The sequence below is a fragment of the Tupaia chinensis genome, unplaced genomic scaffold, assembly GCF_000334495.1.
Source record: "Tupaia chinensis unplaced genomic scaffold, TupChi_1.0 Scaffold000451_2, whole genome shotgun sequence".
NCBI lineage: Eukaryota > Metazoa > Chordata > Mammalia > Scandentia > Tupaiidae > Tupaia > Tupaia belangeri.
Genome location: NW_006159958.1, coordinates 2,369,480 through 2,386,590, shown reverse-complemented (window position 1 = coordinate 2,386,590; position 17,111 = coordinate 2,369,480). Strand labels below are relative to the sequence as shown.

The 17,111-nt window shown below is 39.4% G+C and overlaps 1 protein-coding gene and 1 long non-coding RNA gene across 5 annotated transcripts in view; one reads left to right on the top strand and one right to left on the bottom strand.

Moving 5' to 3' along the window:
- The window catches only part of LOC114009068 (uncharacterized), a 31,893-nt gene extending 27,510 nt beyond the window's left edge, over nucleotides 1–4,383 (top strand). Inside the window, exons 4-5 of one of the 3 annotated variants that reach the window (XR_003550539.1) lie at nucleotides 3,546–4,154; nucleotides 4,222–4,383. This is a non-coding gene — a long non-coding RNA (uncharacterized LOC114009068). The other 2 variants (XR_003550538.1, XR_003550540.1) reach the window with 2 other exon arrangements.
- NKTR (natural killer cell triggering receptor) overlaps nucleotides 1–11,317 on the bottom strand; it is a gene marked incomplete at its 5' end in the record, with an annotated part of 44,056 nt that extends 32,739 nt beyond the window's left edge. For both annotated transcript variants that reach the window (XM_027774538.1, XM_014590467.2), the window contains 4 exon segments: nucleotides 6,622–6,709; nucleotides 8,625–8,669; nucleotides 10,009–10,116; nucleotides 11,243–11,317. In XM_027774538.1, the coding sequence (XP_027630339.1) occupies nucleotides 6,622–6,709; nucleotides 8,625–8,669; nucleotides 10,009–10,116; nucleotides 11,243–11,317 (316 nt within the window).
- Nucleotides 11,318–17,111: the final 5,794 nt, after the last annotated feature.

The following is a 17,111-nucleotide window of genomic DNA, read 5'->3' as shown; positions in this document are numbered from 1 at the left end:
AATTTTACACAAAAATGGCAAGAAATAAATTGTAATACACTTTAAGACAAGACTGAATCTATGTTTTAATATCAATATAACTTTGAAATTAAATATTCTCGAATTTTATGCAAAGCAAGAAAGCTTTTTTACATGGAGGGCTCTAAATTTTCTTTCACAGAGACATTTACATAATGAATTCGGCTTAAGGAAAGTAATGTGGCTCAAGTAGGAATGTGCTCAGAGCCTTAACACGGTGGCACCAGAGTGCCAATGACAGTCAACGAAACGTGACACTTCCCTTTACAAATCCCAGAAAGGAGCTCTGAAACTAACATCTGCCTCAAAAGTGGAATGATGTATTTTGTGTACACATGTGATTATGAAAATCCGAATGCTTAAGATGCTCCAGTTGAAAGTGAAATTCTCATTGGAACAAACTGAGTGACGACAATTAAAACCAAGCAGAATTTCAAGGAATGTTTTACCAATCCGCTACAGATAATTAAAAAATCTTACATGCTTCTACATTTGAAGCCTTTTTTGTGGCCACACATCACAACAGACCACTTTTCAGGAGTTTAGGAGCAAAATGTTTGGACTGAGTTACTGCCATTAGATACACTTCGAAGTTGTTATGTCACTGAATATAATAATAATAAAATGAACAGAGCAGCGTAACTAGAATTTTAGGGTCCTTCTCAGAAGATAACAAAGCAAGACAGAAAAAAAGTGTGTGCTGTCAAACCCTGGCACAGCATTTTCTTCTCCTGTGGAATCTCTGACTTTGCCCACTAAAAGAACTTTGCAAAGAACACACCCTGTCTGACCAATTTTAATTGTATTAAACTTGAAACATTTCTATTACACCTCAGACCAAAACCCCTGTTATACCATGGACAAATCTTTCCTGGGGTTAGAGACATATTAAACCTTACAGTATGTAAAAATAAGTTTTAATTTCCTATAAGGGCATCAAGCTATGAATTAGTGTTAAAAAGAATATAATGTTTGAAAAATTATGAGTTTTCAATGACTTGTGAAAAATTAGGTGTAAAGTAGCTTGGAAGAAGGAAATAAACTGATTTCTGCCTGGTTCTGCCTTCAACATGCATTTTCTCCCCTTCAGCTCCTGAAATGATCACCGTCATGGAAGAGGTACAAAACTGTACCGAATGACAAAGCTAAGCTCATACGAGGGCCACAGAGACCAACCAAGGCCCTTTACGGTGTTCTACCTGTGTTCCCAAAGTCCCCCAAATAGAAGAGATTCCTAAAATTCAGCCCTAATGTTAATAAACACCAAACACTACTAGAAAGAGCGTTTCCTCCATATTTGCTAACACACATATCACACAAATACCAAGTAATATTAAGTCTGAATGTTAGGGGTGACACTGCACATTCAGAGAACTTGGCTTATTGTTTTAAGTTTCATAAACATCTTTGCTCATGAAAAAGTTTCAAATCAACATATGAAGATATGACCCCAAAAAAGGAAGGAAAAAGCTCCAATTCTTCAAGTTATCAACACCAGCATTTCTTCTCACACGATTTCATGCATATGCGCATGGAACATCATTCCTACCCAAATCTACTTTTGCTCCCCAAAATGTCAACACAACAAGTTCCTTCAAACCAGCTACCCTATTTTCCCCGTGCTCCACTATTCTGAAACAATCAGAACTTCCTTTCGTTTGAGTAGCCATTCGCAGGTCTAATTCATATAACGTATTCTAGAACTCCTTGTTCGTCCTCCATTGCTCTATTTCTGATTGTTAATATACAATAAGCACTTTTGGTTTGAAGTTCAAGTTTAACTTTTCTATATTATCGTGTTCTCTTATGTAGAGGTCAGTGACAGGGACTGTTCTGCATAGCTCCGCAGGTCCCCACTCCGTGGCTGGGATGGAAGGCCTGCACAGACAGAGCCAAGAAGGCTCGGCGGCAACCCACACAGTGCGAATAGCGCTGCTTCCCACCCAGGCAAGTGGGCCCAGAGTTTCTTGGGCCACCTTTCAGACTGACAAAAATTAGGGAACACTAGCTATTTCCTTCGGCAAGATAATGTTGGCACATAAATCATTCCACAAATTCAAAGCCTCGGGACCACCCTACATCTCTTCCTTTTAGTCTACATTTCACACCAGAATATTGACTTTATCTTTGAAAGCAGGGCTAGACACTTTATAAAAAAGGAAAGACAAACACAAACAAACTAAAACCGAGGCTGCCTGACCGCCAGTGCCCATCTCTGAACTGTCCATACAAAGCTGTCACCCACCTACAAATCTTCTTAATGACTGTTTTAGGTACACTCTTCTTCATCTTGCTGATGAAGACACATAAAGACAAGGAAAATTAGAGCCAGAACCAATCAACTATTATTACTAACAGCAAAACATAAAATGTCCCCCCGAATATCATTTTATTTCCCAGCAAGAAAATAGGGACCAGCAGTTAGTGTAATGACTACGTCGCTGGACTCCCATGTAGTCGAACGTGTTCGAGTCCCAGACCTGGTGGCTTAAACTCACGCCGGGCGCATGTGCGTGTGTGCCCAAGAGAAGGGATTGCGGCGTGACCATCCCCCTGGGGGGTGATTTCTCGCTTTCTGTCTCTCTTTCTGTCTTTCTGGCGAGCAAGTGTACGCACCCTATAGCAAAAAATCTCTCCAATAAAAACTAGTATTTAACCAAAATAAATTCAGAGCAGAGAGGATAATAAAAATTATGTAATTTATAGTGTGCTTTTTCTAGCTATCAATTTCTTCCAGATTATGAGTAAAATTTGGGCTTTATAGGGTATCTCTTCCTTATTTAGCATTATCTGTAGAACTATAGATTGTGGTTGATGATCTCTAAATTCCTCTCCCCTCTAAGAGTTAATCATTCTATAGCCTTTATGGCGGTCTCTTCCTAGTCTCTGGCATAGAACATAACCAACAGTGAAAAGGCTAAAACCGAGTGAACACCTCACTTGATAACTTTGGTGCCACATCCTTGAATTCCTTCACAAATGCCTCAGCGCGAGCTAGCCACAGTTCCCTGGGTGATGCACGGGGACTGCCTTGCGATTCTTCCTTCCTGCTTCGTGAGCAGCACCATAACAGTAAGAATCCATTTTCTTCTATATAGGCTCTTCGAAGCAAAACCATTAGACTAATACAGTAGCAGATATAAGCAGTTATGCCAAAAATTACAAATATAGAAGAAAATCTGGTTTTTATAATAGACACCATTGTTCTAGCCGAAGAAAGTGATATATACAAAATTATGTTCAATTTTTTAAAAACTTATGTATGTCTTAGGAAGTGACGAATGAATTTTAAAATGTGTAAGTAATGAAGACAATAGTTAAGACACAAAGCGAAAGATTCCCTGAGGGACATTTTCTAAACACTCACGTTAATAGCATCAAATCTACTCCTTCACAATCGCAGAGTAGCAGATTTATATCATCAACTATGGGTACAACGTATAAGGATCTACTAAAGTCCTTCTTAAGCCTACAGACAGGAACCTCTCGTTTCACCATCCGTCCTCACATCTGCCCTTCTCTTACAGATCCCAGAGCTGCTGCTCAAGGAGGCGTGGTGACGGAGTGAAAGGCAGGAGCTGCCATGGGGGCTCCCAGCTAGCTCCGTGACCACCAGACCTCTCATCTGTGACCGTGCACAACTTGGAGATAATCTGTTCTACTTTCTACTCCAAAAAGAACTTGACTTGCAAGACTGGAGTTTCAAAGATTTTCCTCTTATGGGTCAGCATCTCCATTTACCTCGTCTTCCCATAAAAATGAGGGTACATTTTGTTCAGAAACATGAACGTCAGTTTAACTTTATCCTGCAGCTCCGAGAAACTGGTACTGCCGGCCAGTATAAAGAAAGTACATAGGCATAAAACTTCTGAAAAACAGAGGAAGATGAGGGGTTCGTGTGTGTGCAGAAACAATCCTAAGATTGCTTTAAACTGAAAATTCCTTTCCAGAAGTAAATTTACTCCTTTCAAGAATGAAATTTCAACTAAAAGTGGAAAATTTTTCAAACACAAGTTTGTAGTCATTCTAGTAACATCTCCACTTAATTACAAAAGCACATTTAAATTTTAAACCTTAATTTATTGATGGTAAAATTTTCACGTGGGGGCAGACTTTTCTGTGGCTTGGTGGCTAAGGTAACTGGATCCCATACGTGGTGGCTAAGATAACTGGATCCCATGTAATCAACCACGCAGTTCTAAGGTAAATGGATCCCATACTTGGTGGCTAAGGTAACTGGATCCCATGTAATCAACCACGCAGTTCGAGTCTCTACCTAGCAGCTTAAGAAGCATGCCAGTCTTGGGGACCAGCAGGTGGCATGGTGGTTAAGGCACTGGACACTCCCATGTGACCAACCACGGGTGAGTCCTGAATCTGGTGGCTTGCTTTCTCACTTCCTCTCTCTCTAATCGAATTAAAATAAATGAATGAATGAATAAAATTAATTAAATAATTCTTTAAAAAAAATAGAAAAGAAACATGCCAACCTCAAAATCCCAAAAGTAGAGAGAGATGGAGGAGGAGGAATTGTGGCATGATCATTCTCCATGGGGGCGAGGGTGTTTTTCCTTTCCCTCTCTCTCTCTCTCTCTCTCTGGCACACGCACGTCTTTTTTTTTACACACACACACACACACACACACACACACACACACAAACACATTTGGCAATTGTCTTCAAAAACAGCACTGCAATGTAAAATTGGGCCATGTAGAAAATAGTAATCGTGGGACCAGGAGATGGTATAATGGTTATGTTGCTGGACTCCCACATGGTCGACTGCAGTTCAAGTCCTGGACCTGGTGGCTTAAAACTCACACAGGGCACCTGTACCTATGTGACCAAAACTCCAAGAAGAGAATGGAAGAGAAGGGATTGCCTTGTGGCCATCTCCTCTGGGGCAGGGGAAGGGGGAAGTGATTTCTTGCTTTCTGTCTCTTTCTCTCTCCAGCAAGTACTTGAGCCCTATAGCAAAAATCTTTCTAAAAAGAAAAGAGAAAACAGTAATGCCCTTAACTACACACTTCCACAAAAGACTTAAACAGTATTAAATAACACACACCAAAAAAGAAAAGCTCAAGGTTTTTGAAGCAGCAGCTCATATACGGGATTTTAAATGATGTATGTAGGTATACCAGTTTATAGTCTAATATTTTAGAAATAAAATAAGCTAATCTGTATGTAACAATGGCAAGAAGCTGCTGCTACCTGATAGATCACATTTTAAATGTAATGATATAAAAAAGGAAATTTCAAAGAAACTTTAGAGCCCTCGGATGATAGCTTCTTGCCCAGTGAATCATTAGTTTTACATATTCGTAGTTCAGATAAGTTTAAAAATGGAAAAAGGAGACCTCAAAGAGTAAACAGCCTCTACACCGTTACTATAAAAGAAGTTTGGGAGAATATTTCTATTTTTATTGGCCCCTAAGAAGGTTAAGAATAGAAGAATACCCGAGTAAAGAAGTGTAATGTGTAATCACCTACGGTATAACACGATGCAGGAACAACTGCTTCAGCTCTTTCTCCTGAATAACTCCAGTATATCATCTTTTATCGCTTTCCATTTTTAGGACATTCTTAGGAACAGAATGCCCCTTATCTGAACTTATCAGATCACGTTGGAAATCTCTTTTTCAGATAAACATAAGCAGTGAATTTTTTTATATGAATGAATCTGCTCCTTTCAAGACAGGGAAGCGCCATTCATACTCTTCCATTCAGAAAGAGGACAGAGGAAACTTCTTCCGAAAAATCATGAAGTATTTTTCTAATACACATGACATGACTGAGATTTACTTTCAATAAAAGCATCAAACCTCATGCTAAATGATTATTTGTCACATTTCTATAATGAGGTTATAATAAAAGTTAAGTTTGGAGTAGCTTGAGATAAGAATATTATGCCAAAGTCTTAGCATCTTCAGATGAAAAATAAGTTTTGGGTTGCGCATGCGTGTCTGTATAAAGCTGTTTGTTTTCTTAAAAAGGAAAGTTAGCATTCTGAAATTTCCTGAGTTATAATTTATCTTAAACTTCAGTGAAAATGACAGCAATGCTAGAATTCAATTATGCATGTAGACCTCACAAAATTCAAAGTTGTTTAAATGTTGGCTCAATAGCAAATTACCTATCTCTATACAACATCAGAAAATAATGGTATCTCTCAAAATTGGCTCAAAGAACCACAGTAAAAGAAAAAGAGAAAACACCGTAAGTGGTTTACCGAAACCTCCAGCTTTCCAAGCCAAAGTTGTGTTCCATGAACAATTTTTAAATGTCCATCAATAGCTTACGTTCCAATCTAGTTTTGGTAAACTAAGCCCCAAATTTGGTAGGGACCAAAGCCAATTTATTTTCTTAGGGTAATAACCTATTTTGAAAATAACGTGTATCTTCAAGTTACATTTTTAAGTCCCTTCTCCAAATCCAGGACACAAGTTGAATACTTAGGCAGTAGTTGGAACTTACCAGTTCCTATCATATTACAAATTAAAACCCCAAATATCTTAGCATTGACCTTGGTTTAACTAAGCCATCTTTCTCATGAATAGCGCTTCTCTGGTGAACAAAACTCATCTCTGAATTATGCCTACTCACATGAAAAACTGGGAACCATTGGTATGTTTCCCTCGATTTGCCATTGACAAAAGGAACGCTCTGTCATGTTTGAGAATAAAGTTTTCATCTGTTTAAAGAAAACACAAATTCGTCAGTCTCCAATGATAAGCCACTTCTAAAGAAATGTTCATGTATTAAACAGAAAGCAAAAGATGAAATTCCTCTTCTGGTCAGTAAAGATACTTGACTGAATATTTAGGAAAAAAAAAAAAAAAAAACTAACAGAATAACATAAGCATAAAAAGGCCAAAAATATACTAATCAAAGCCTTGAAGAAAAGACAGTATTTAATACTTTATACAAATAGCCTTAGAACAGTCACTTTTAGTATGTAACATACTTTGGCTACATGGTATTTGAATTATTAACTCACAGGGAAAGCTAGTACAGAAATTTTTAGAAAAATCTTTATGGTAAAACTCATTTCCTCCAAATTTCCAATTAGTGTGCCTAATGTACAATAAATGAGAGAAGTCTGATAACACTTTTATGTGCTTAATTTTTATATGATAAATTTATTATTCAATTGAATTGAAGCTAGAATATTGGAACAAAAAATATTACATACATTAAGTTGTAGGGACATGCCTAAATTAAATGAGCTTTTCTTAGAATTAACATCACAAAATTATCTAAGGAAAAAAGTCCTATAAAAACAAAATTTTAATGGCAATTTTAAGGTACAAAAAGTATCTGCCACAGGGAAAAAAGCATATTAAAATGGCCAACAGCATTAGTTTTAAATTGCTATACATGGGGCCGGCAGGTGGCATGGTGGTTAAGGCACTTAGTTAAGGACTCCCACATGGCCGACCACAGTTCAAGTCCTGGGCTTTCTCACTATCTCTCTCTCTCTCTCTCTGGTCAAATTAAATAATGATAAAAAATAATAAAATTAAATTTTAAATTCTTGAAAAAATATTGGTATACCTTAACAGGACCAGCTAAATAGCTGTTTCCTACTAGAGATTAAAATCCGTCATCAACATAGGGATTATTTCATTCCAGAAGAAATATTCTTAAAAACTAATTTAAATTTCCTTTTAACATTTATACAAACAACTCTTTCCTTACAACAAACAGAAACACAGAAAACTTTAAAAATTGATTACCTTGGGAACAGGCTTCTGAAAAAGAGTAGTAATCCATTTCCCCCCAAAGGAAATATAAAAGACTATTACAACACTGAAGCTATTACCGCATTACAGCCTAGTAATACTGGATGCCATTACAAATCTCTGCAACTGACTTTTCTAAGGCTTTTTGGGGCAAGTGCAATAGTTAGATTTATGCAAATGCTACTACTAGAGGAATAAAACACAATCATACAGTTCTACTATATAAAAGAAAACATACAAACCTTTGAGAAAGAAGGAAATACCAACTTTTTATTCAAAGAAATTGCTAAGTTTAGGAAAAAAAAAAAAAAAAAAAAAAAAACACAACTAAATTCTTTTCCCTGATGTGAAATTAACAAACCATTGGGAAAAGAAAAAAGATAAAGATGCATGTATGGAATAATATTCAGAATTTTCCAAGTCTTCAAGCAATATCTATATCCAGCAAAACCTGACCCAGACTGTCCATGAATATATTAGGAAGGGTGGAAGGGAACAAAATTGGAGTTTGTGTTACTGAGCTTCGTTCTCTTACCTTTTCATTTTGCAAAAGACCACATTCTCTATAAACAAAAGAATATGTTGACAGTTTTAGGCAGGAAGATAGGAGTTTTCATGTATATAGTTGCCTAACCTCCATGCTGAAAGTCATGTTTAACCATAAAGTTAGCCTTAATTAATCTTGTCAATTATAAGTTATACATTACAATATAATTTATCCCCAAATTCATGCAAATAAAGTATTTTCATGCAGCATTAGTTTCATGCAAAAAGTGAACTATAAGTAAACCTCTTCTCATTAAAAGTATATCAACTTATTTTATATCAGAACTGAAACAGAGACCATAAAATCTTAAGCCTTACCTTTAAAATATCCACCATAAATTGATTCTCCACCTTTTCCATTACCTGCAAAAGAATTAGCTACATTAAATCATAATGAAAATTTAAAATATACTAATTTATACAATAATTCTTTGTTTTTTAATTTTTAGAGATTTTTGCTATAGGGTGCATGTGCTTGCCTGAGAGACAGACAGAAAATGTGAAATCACCCTCCAAGGGGGATGCAATCCCTGCTGCAATCCCTCCTCCTCCATTCTCTTCTAGGGATTTTGAGTGCACACACCTGAGCCCAGCACGAGTTTTAAGCCACCAGGTCTAGGACTCTAACTGTGGCCAACTACCAGCAACACAAGCATTACGCCATCTGCTGGTCCTTTAATAATATATATTTTTTTTTTTTTTTTGGTGGTTTTTTTTTTTGGAGTGTTTTTTTTTTTTTTTTTTTTTTTCTTTCTTTCTTGCTATAGGGCGCATGCGCTCACCAGACAGACAGAGAGAGACAGAGGGACAGAAAGCGAGAAATCACCCCCTAGGGGGGATGGCCACACCACAATCCCTTCTCCTCCATTCTCCTCTCGGGATCTTGGGCACACACGCACATGTGCCCGGCATGAGTTTAAGGCACCAGGTCCGGGACTCAACCACGGTCGACTACGTGGGGGTCCAGCGACATAGCCATTACGCTAACTGCTGGTCCCAATAATAATTTTTGATGGTTTCATTTTGTAGAAAGAACCAACACTTTGCTAGTTCAGATAATCACAACTGTAAGAGCCTCTTTAAAATATAAGTCAAATCCTATTCAAATAAATGCCATCAAGGGCTGAACCTGTAACCTAGTGGATGAGGGGACTGATCCCACATGGCCAACCAGAGTCTGAATCCCGCCCCAGTAGACTGATACACTGGGTGCACAGGCATGCATGACCTCAATCATGACAAGGTTAAGAAATGGAGAAGGGAATACAAAGCAATCAGCTCACTGGATGATACTTTGTTCCTCTCTCTCTGGCAAGCACATGTACCTTTTGGCAATTAAAAAAAATTTTTAAACAAGCAAATAAATGCCATCAAATATTATCTCCATGGCACATTTATTTTAAAAAATAATCACACCAACAAAATTCTAGAATAAAGGCAATCAGACAATACTCTGGCGTCCATCGTAAAGCAATTCACTAAGTAATTATCATATTACTAAAACAAATCACATAAAAATGAAATAAAATTCTTAGTATTTTTTTTCATACATTCTGGATTAACAACATTCATTTATCCAACAACTACTCATTGACCACATAATATTTACGTAATACACTAAATGACATTTATAATTAAAAATAAAGAGATATTTTAAAAAACTGATAGATAGAATTATCAGGAATATAACTTTTAGCTCTACCTTCACTGAAGTCCCCACCCTGAATCATAAAATTTTTAACCACACGATGGAACGTAGAACCTTTATAACATAATTTCTTCCCAGTTGTTTTTCCAAGACCTTTCTCCCCTAGGAGAAAAATAAAAATGAAGTTTAGCTACAAACACATCCTTCCATGGGAAGAAGCGACCAGTTGTTCACCAGATCCCTGTGTGCTGGGCACTACAACAGATGTAATAGACAGATGTAATAGACAGATGTAGGGCCAGCCTGTGGCTTAACAGTTAAGGAAGCCAGATCCCACATGGCCGAATGTGGTTCAAATCTCCGCCTGGAAACGTGAAAACACACTAGCAGCAGATAAATGATCACTGTATGGCACAAACGAGCTACAGGAGACAAGACTGGAGATACTTAGCCCTCGAGTTAAAGAATGGATCAAGAAGTTGGTGCACTGTGTGTGTGCATGCGTGTCAGAGCAAGTGCATGTGTGTGTGTGTGTGTGTCAGAGCATGTGCATATATGCGTGTGTGTATCCAAGTATGGATTACATTTCTGATTTTAAAAGTAACACAGTGGAAAAATTTCCTATTTTTTTCTACTTACTTAAAATATAAATCCAATGACATAGAACAAAGAACGTCACTATATTCTGCTTCTCTACCTTCTTACTCTGAAGTTTTTGTGAAATCAGGCATGCTAAATTTGTTCAAAATAGTGAAATTTGTAAAATGTTACCAGGACATATCAGAATCTGAATATATGCTATTATTTTATAAACAACAATGTACAAAGGATTCCATTATGTAGATTTTTTCTCCTCCCTTAAGAAATGCTCCCCGATCTCACACCGACGTCATTGTAAATAGCTATTTTTCTTTGCAAAGCTCATTTCACAGTCCAATTACTTTTCCAGAATAGTGAGGTAAAACTGGGACCAGCGGTTGGCGTAATGGCTATGTCACTGGACTCCCATGTAGTCGGTCAGTTTGCGTCCTGGACCCGGTGGCTTAAAACTCACACCGGGCGCATGTGCATGCGTGCCCAAGATCCCGAGAGGAGAATGGAGGAGAAGGGACTGCGGCATGGCCATCCCCCCTGGGTGGTGATTTCTCACTTTCTGTCTCTCTGTCTCTCTCTGTCTAGCGAGCACATGCGCCCTATAGCAAAAAGAAAAACCTCTCCAAAAAAATAATAGTGAGGTAAAACTGTAAGCCATAACTTTTCATCAGGAAAAAATGTAAAATTCACTTACCTGAGCATAGGCAAAGGAAGTTTTTGCATGTTTTTGGACATATGTCTGAGAAGAGCTGAAACATAATGCGACCAACTGAAATAAAATACATGGGGAAAAAAAGAGTAAGTAAGTGGATAAAAAGCACCACATTTTATATGAGCCGAAGATTCTGATGTCGCTGGACTCCCATGTAGTTGACTGCGGTTTGAGTCCCGGACCCGGTGGCTTAAACTCACGCTGGGCACATGTGCATGCATGTCCAAGATCCCAAGAGGAGAATGGAGGAGAAGGGATTATGGTGTGGCCATCCCCCCTAGGGGGTGATTTCTTGCTTTCTGTCTCTCGGTCTCTCTCTGTCTTTCTGGTGAGTGCACGCACCCTATAGCAAAAACCTCTTAAAAAAAAAAAAAAGATTTTGATGAGCTAGAGGGCGGGGGAGGGTGGTGGTGGTGGTTTGGGGGGTAGAGGGGATCGCAGTATGACCAGGCCCTGTTGAAAGTGTTTCTATCTCTCTCTCACTACACTCTATTACGAATTTAAAATAAACAAAAAATGATACTCACCATAATATTGGGTGATGAGAAAAGTCATGATACATTTTTGCATTGAAAATAATAGAAAAACATGGGACCAGCACATGGCGTAATGGCTATGTCACTGGACTCCCACGTAGTCGACTGTCTCAGACCCAGCAGCTTAAATTTACACTGGGCGCTTGTGTGTGCGTGCGTGCCCAAGATCTCGAGAGGAGAATGGAGAAGGGATTGAGGCGTGGCCATCCCCCCGGGGGGTGATTTCTCGCTTTCTGTCTGTGTCTTTCTGGCGAATGCATGCGCCCTATAGCAAAAACCTCTCCCTCCCCCCACAAAAAAAAGAAAATAATAGAAAAATATATTACAACTTTTCTGATGACCCGATAAACAAGAAACGAAGAGATACAAGTCTCTAACCTTGATTTAACTATTGATACGTCATAGACAAATCGTTCACAAATTTTGGTCTCAGCACTCCTTTAAACTATTAAGTTATTGAGCAGGCCAGCTGGTGGCATGGTGGTTAAGGCAGCTGGATCTTGCAGGGCCAAGTGCTTGGTTCAAGTTCCAGACCCAGCAGCATAAAAAACATGGTGGGTGCACATGCATGTACGCCCAAAAGCCAGAGAGGGAAATAGAAGAGAAGGGACTGTGGTGTGGTCATCCTTCCTAGGAGGTCCCTTTTCACTTCTCTCTCTGTTCTCTCCTTCTTCCAAGCATGAGCACACATTCCCTACAGCAAATTTTGAAGAAGAAGAAGAAAAAGAAGGAGAAGAAGAAGAAGAAAGAAAGAAAAAGAAGAAGAAGAAAGTAAAAAAAAAAAAAAAGTTACTAAGCTTTGGGCTGGCCCCAGGGTGGTTAAAGGAGACGGATTCCACATGGCCAACCACAGTTTGAATCCTGGTCCCAGTGGCTTGAAAACCACACTGGGTTCATGTGCATGCAAACCTCAGAATCTCGACAGGGTAAAGACAAGGAGAGGGGACTGTGCTTGACATGACAAGAGCCCACTGAGTGCTTTCTCCTCCCTCTGTCTCTTTCTGGCAAGCATGCATACCATCTAGCAATAAAAATTAAAAAAATTACTGAACTTCTATTTATGTCGATTATATCAATTGCTATTTACCATATTATAAATCTAAACTGAGAAGTTTCTGAAACATAGAATACACGGTGCATATTTTATTAGCTGTCAGGTGGGGGGGCATTATCACATATTGTCTATCTGGAAAACTTGACTACACACTTATGAGAGAATAAGTGCAAAAGGCAGATCATATATTCATTTTATTTAAACTTTTTTTTTACTATAAAGACCTGCTGAAAGGGTCACAATAAAAATACAAAGTGGATTTCTGATTTACAATCACACTCCCTCTTCTCCTTGTTCTACAAAATCTTTTCCACTATGAGCACTTGTATTTATTCAAAGAAACTTACAGAGTAAATCAAAATTAGCTCTGGACATTCAGTACAGGCACAAAATGGTTTGACTTATCCTCTGAATCACTAAAATTTTCTTTTATTCCTGGCCATATTAATCTCTTTGAGGACAAAACAAAAGAAATTACTACATTACAGATACCCTTCTTGACATCTTATAAAAGATCTATATCAACAATCTTAGCCTATAGAGTGTAAAATCATAAGCCTACAGCTTTAATGGAACCAAATTTGTACTGCCTAGTGTAATACACTTAAAAATAGCTCAGTGTAGTCACATTTTCAAGTTTAATAATCAGAAAAGGATAACTAACTACAGTGATTTAAAACAAAGGACCAGAAGTTAGCATAATGGCTATGTCACTGGACTCCCATGTAGTCGACCACGGTTCGAGTCCCGGACCTGGTGGCTTAAACTCACGCCGGGCGCATGTGCGTGCTGCCCAAGATCCCGAGAGGAGAATGGAGGAGAAGGGATTGCGGTGTGGTCATGCCCCCTGGGGGGTGATTTCTGGCTTTCTATCTCTCTGTCTCTCTCTGTCTGTCTGGTGAGCGCACGTGCCCTATAGCATAAACCTCTCCGAAATAATTAATTAATTAATTAATTAATTAAATAAAACAAAATATTCTGGGACCAGCCTATGGCATAATGGCTATGTCACTGAACTCCCATGTAGCTGACTGCAGTTCAAGTCCTGGACCTGGTGGCTTGAAACTCACGCCAGGTGTGTGCACACACATGCCCCAAATCCCGAGAGGAGAATGGACTGCAGCATGGCCATCCCCCCTGGGGGGGGATTTCTCGCTTTCGGTCTCCCTGTCTCTCTCTGCCTCTCTGGCGAGTGAACACGCCCTATAGCAAAAACCTCTCAAATATGAATAAATAAATAAAATTCTCAACTTCTAACTAGGTGACAAAACACCTACTGACCTCTCCATCTCATGGGGTAAGGGTTAGAGTAGCAGTTTTGCCTCCTACATGGCACCATGTTATTAAGAACAAAAGAAAAAAGCAGAACTAAGTGGAATTGTCTGGCCTCAAAACCAGGGTGAGAGGTTAAAAGCACTGTGACAGCTAGAAGATAAGACGGCTCGGGGGACACAGTAACCCACTGGGCTTCAGGTGGGAAGCGCTGAACCAACCGTGGCAGGGCCTGCTTTCCCTGTGTGCACGCCTGTTGGTCTATGTACAATCGGAAGGGTTGACATTAATACCTAAGTAAGAATAAATAAGACCTAAGAAAAACGTGTTATTCAACAAATACTACTTATAACTTGGGATTTAGTAATCTTTTAGAATCAGACAATACTATTGAAGATATTCTTTTGTAAATATTAGCTTTTCTTCTGAAGACTTTTCACTATGCCAATAAAGACATAACTCTATGCTGAGAAGACCAGAATCTGAAACTGGTTAGCAGAAACATAGTATGGTGGTATCAGGGTACAAATACCTGAAAAGGACAAAAAAAGGCAAAAAGCAGGACTGGTTTCTAACCTTCAGCTGGATACACCAATTATATCCTTAAAAACACAATGGGGTAACACTGCGATTAAGCAGGTCACAGCTGTGACATTCTAAACTTTGGCTGCTGATAGAAGCCCAGATGCGTCTACAGGATGCTGCAGGTCCTGATTTGGTCACTAGGTGGCAGGAACGGACACAGTACAAGAACACAAGCAGAATGCCTTTCAACACCGCTCTCAGAGACAGCAGTGCTGGAACTGCAAGACGAGACATGTACTCGGCCGGAAAAGACACGTACTTAGAAAGTGAGCACCGATCAGAAAAAGATATCCTTGTTGTAGGAGCTGATAAACTGTAGGAGCCAAAGAGCACTAGAACCGTCACCAGAAAGGAACGAGGATACGTGCAAAGGTACGAATACTGGGTGGTCGGAAAAGTTGGGACTCATTTGTGCATGGAAAAACACAGAAAATTGTCACGACTTTCCCGATGACCCAGTAGGTTGTACTGGGTAGGCAGTGAGCAGGACCCAGAAAGAAATGAACAGAAGCAGCACTCCAATAAACCAGGTCATTTGCTCAAATCTTCTGCATATGTCAGGGAGCCCAACAGTATAAAACAGAGCTCAAGTTTCAGGGACCTCGTGTCTCAGGTGAAAAAGATAGACAAAAAAGCTGCGTTTACTGTGATGGGCCACCAGTGGCATGAACGGGGTGGCTGGGTACACAGCCTACGCCTGCAGGGGTGAGGGCGAGAGGTGGAGACCATGTGTGCGCTCACCTCTCAATCCCCGTTGATTTGAATAATTACACTTGAGATGAAATTACTCAAAAATACATGTTTCAAAGTATACTTTTATAAATGAAAGAACAGCTAAATATACAACTATACAGATGAAAGATTCATCAGGAAAGGCTGCCACAGGCCGACCAACACTCAGTCTCACCTTAGTGAACTTTTTGATGTCCTCTCATACAAAGGAAAAGAATCCTTCTCTCACCTAAGCAGTAGAATCTAGTCATTCACATGAAAGAGAAGGCCAGCTCCGGACACCTTCCGTGAGAAACCAGAGACAAGGGGCCGGCAGGTGGTGTGGTGGCTGAGGGTGCTGGACTCCCACGTGGCCAAGATCACGGTTTGAGTCCCGGACCTGGCGGCTTGCTTTCTCACTCTCCCTCTCTCTCTCTAGCTCTCTCTCGCTCTGTCCCTCTTTGGTTAAATGTAAGTACATAAAGAAATAAGTAAATAAAGTCAAATAAAATAAGTCTTTAAAAAAAGAAAAAGGAAGTAGAGACAAGAGAGCACCACTTATGATCTTAAAAGGAATAATATGCAAAGTTCTTTTTTTTTTTTTTTAATTAAGATTTTTGCCATAGGGAACGTGTGCTTGCCAGAGAGACACAGCTAAAGACAGTGAGAAATCACCCCCCGGGGGGATGGCCGTACCACAATCCCTCCTCCATTCTCCTCTCAGGATTCTGGGCACACACGCCCAGCGTGATTTTTCAAGCCACCAGGTCTGGAACTTGAACTGTGGTCGGCCGTGTGGGAGTCCGGTGCCTTTAACCACTATGCCCCCTCCAGTTCCTGTGAACCAAGAATTCTATACCCAACAAAGGAAATGTAAGAACTGCATTTTATTCTACTTGAGAATGTAACCCTCTACGATAGGAGTCAAGAATTAATGAGAAAAAGCTGGCTAGAAGAGCCGCCCTGAGCACGGAATCTATCACAATGTAAAAATAAACCTAGATAACTACAGTAATTGTTTATGAAGTAAAAGGTAAATGGTACAGGTATTAGGAAACTGACGTAACGGGAAACACTGCTTTTGCTATTTTCGTGAGCTTTCTAAAAACGTTCTTTCTCTAATGATTCAAAAATCAAACAGTGGGAACAGACTGGGAAACTCATGCTCCCACCCCATCAACAGGATTTTACTTTCATTAATTTTCTGTGTATTTTTCAATTTTCTTTTCTGACACAAAACAAAGTATTGATACATTCTTATTTCCCTTCCCTACAAAAGCATATTAAGCAGCCTACCGTGCTTGCTCTACCCTCTTAATAATGTATCATAAGGAACCCTGCATGTCAGCACTGTAAAATGACTGACTGGTATTACGGTCCGGTACCAGAGGGAAAGGAGACGGCAGTGTTGGTTAAACACAGGCTCACACTCCACAGCGGGGTCAACAGGTAGACTTTGCTGAGGCAGAGAGAAGAGGAAATAGGCATGAAGGCACACTTCAACATGCAGTCACCTGTTGGACTAAGAATATATGAAACACTGGGGCCAGCGGATGGTGTGGTGGTTAAGGTGCTGGACTCCCACATGGCCAACCATGGTTTGAGTCTCCGACCTGGTGGCTTGCTTTCTCACTTTCTCTCTCTCTCTGGTCAAACTAAAAAATAATAATAAATTAAATTAAATTAGTCTTTT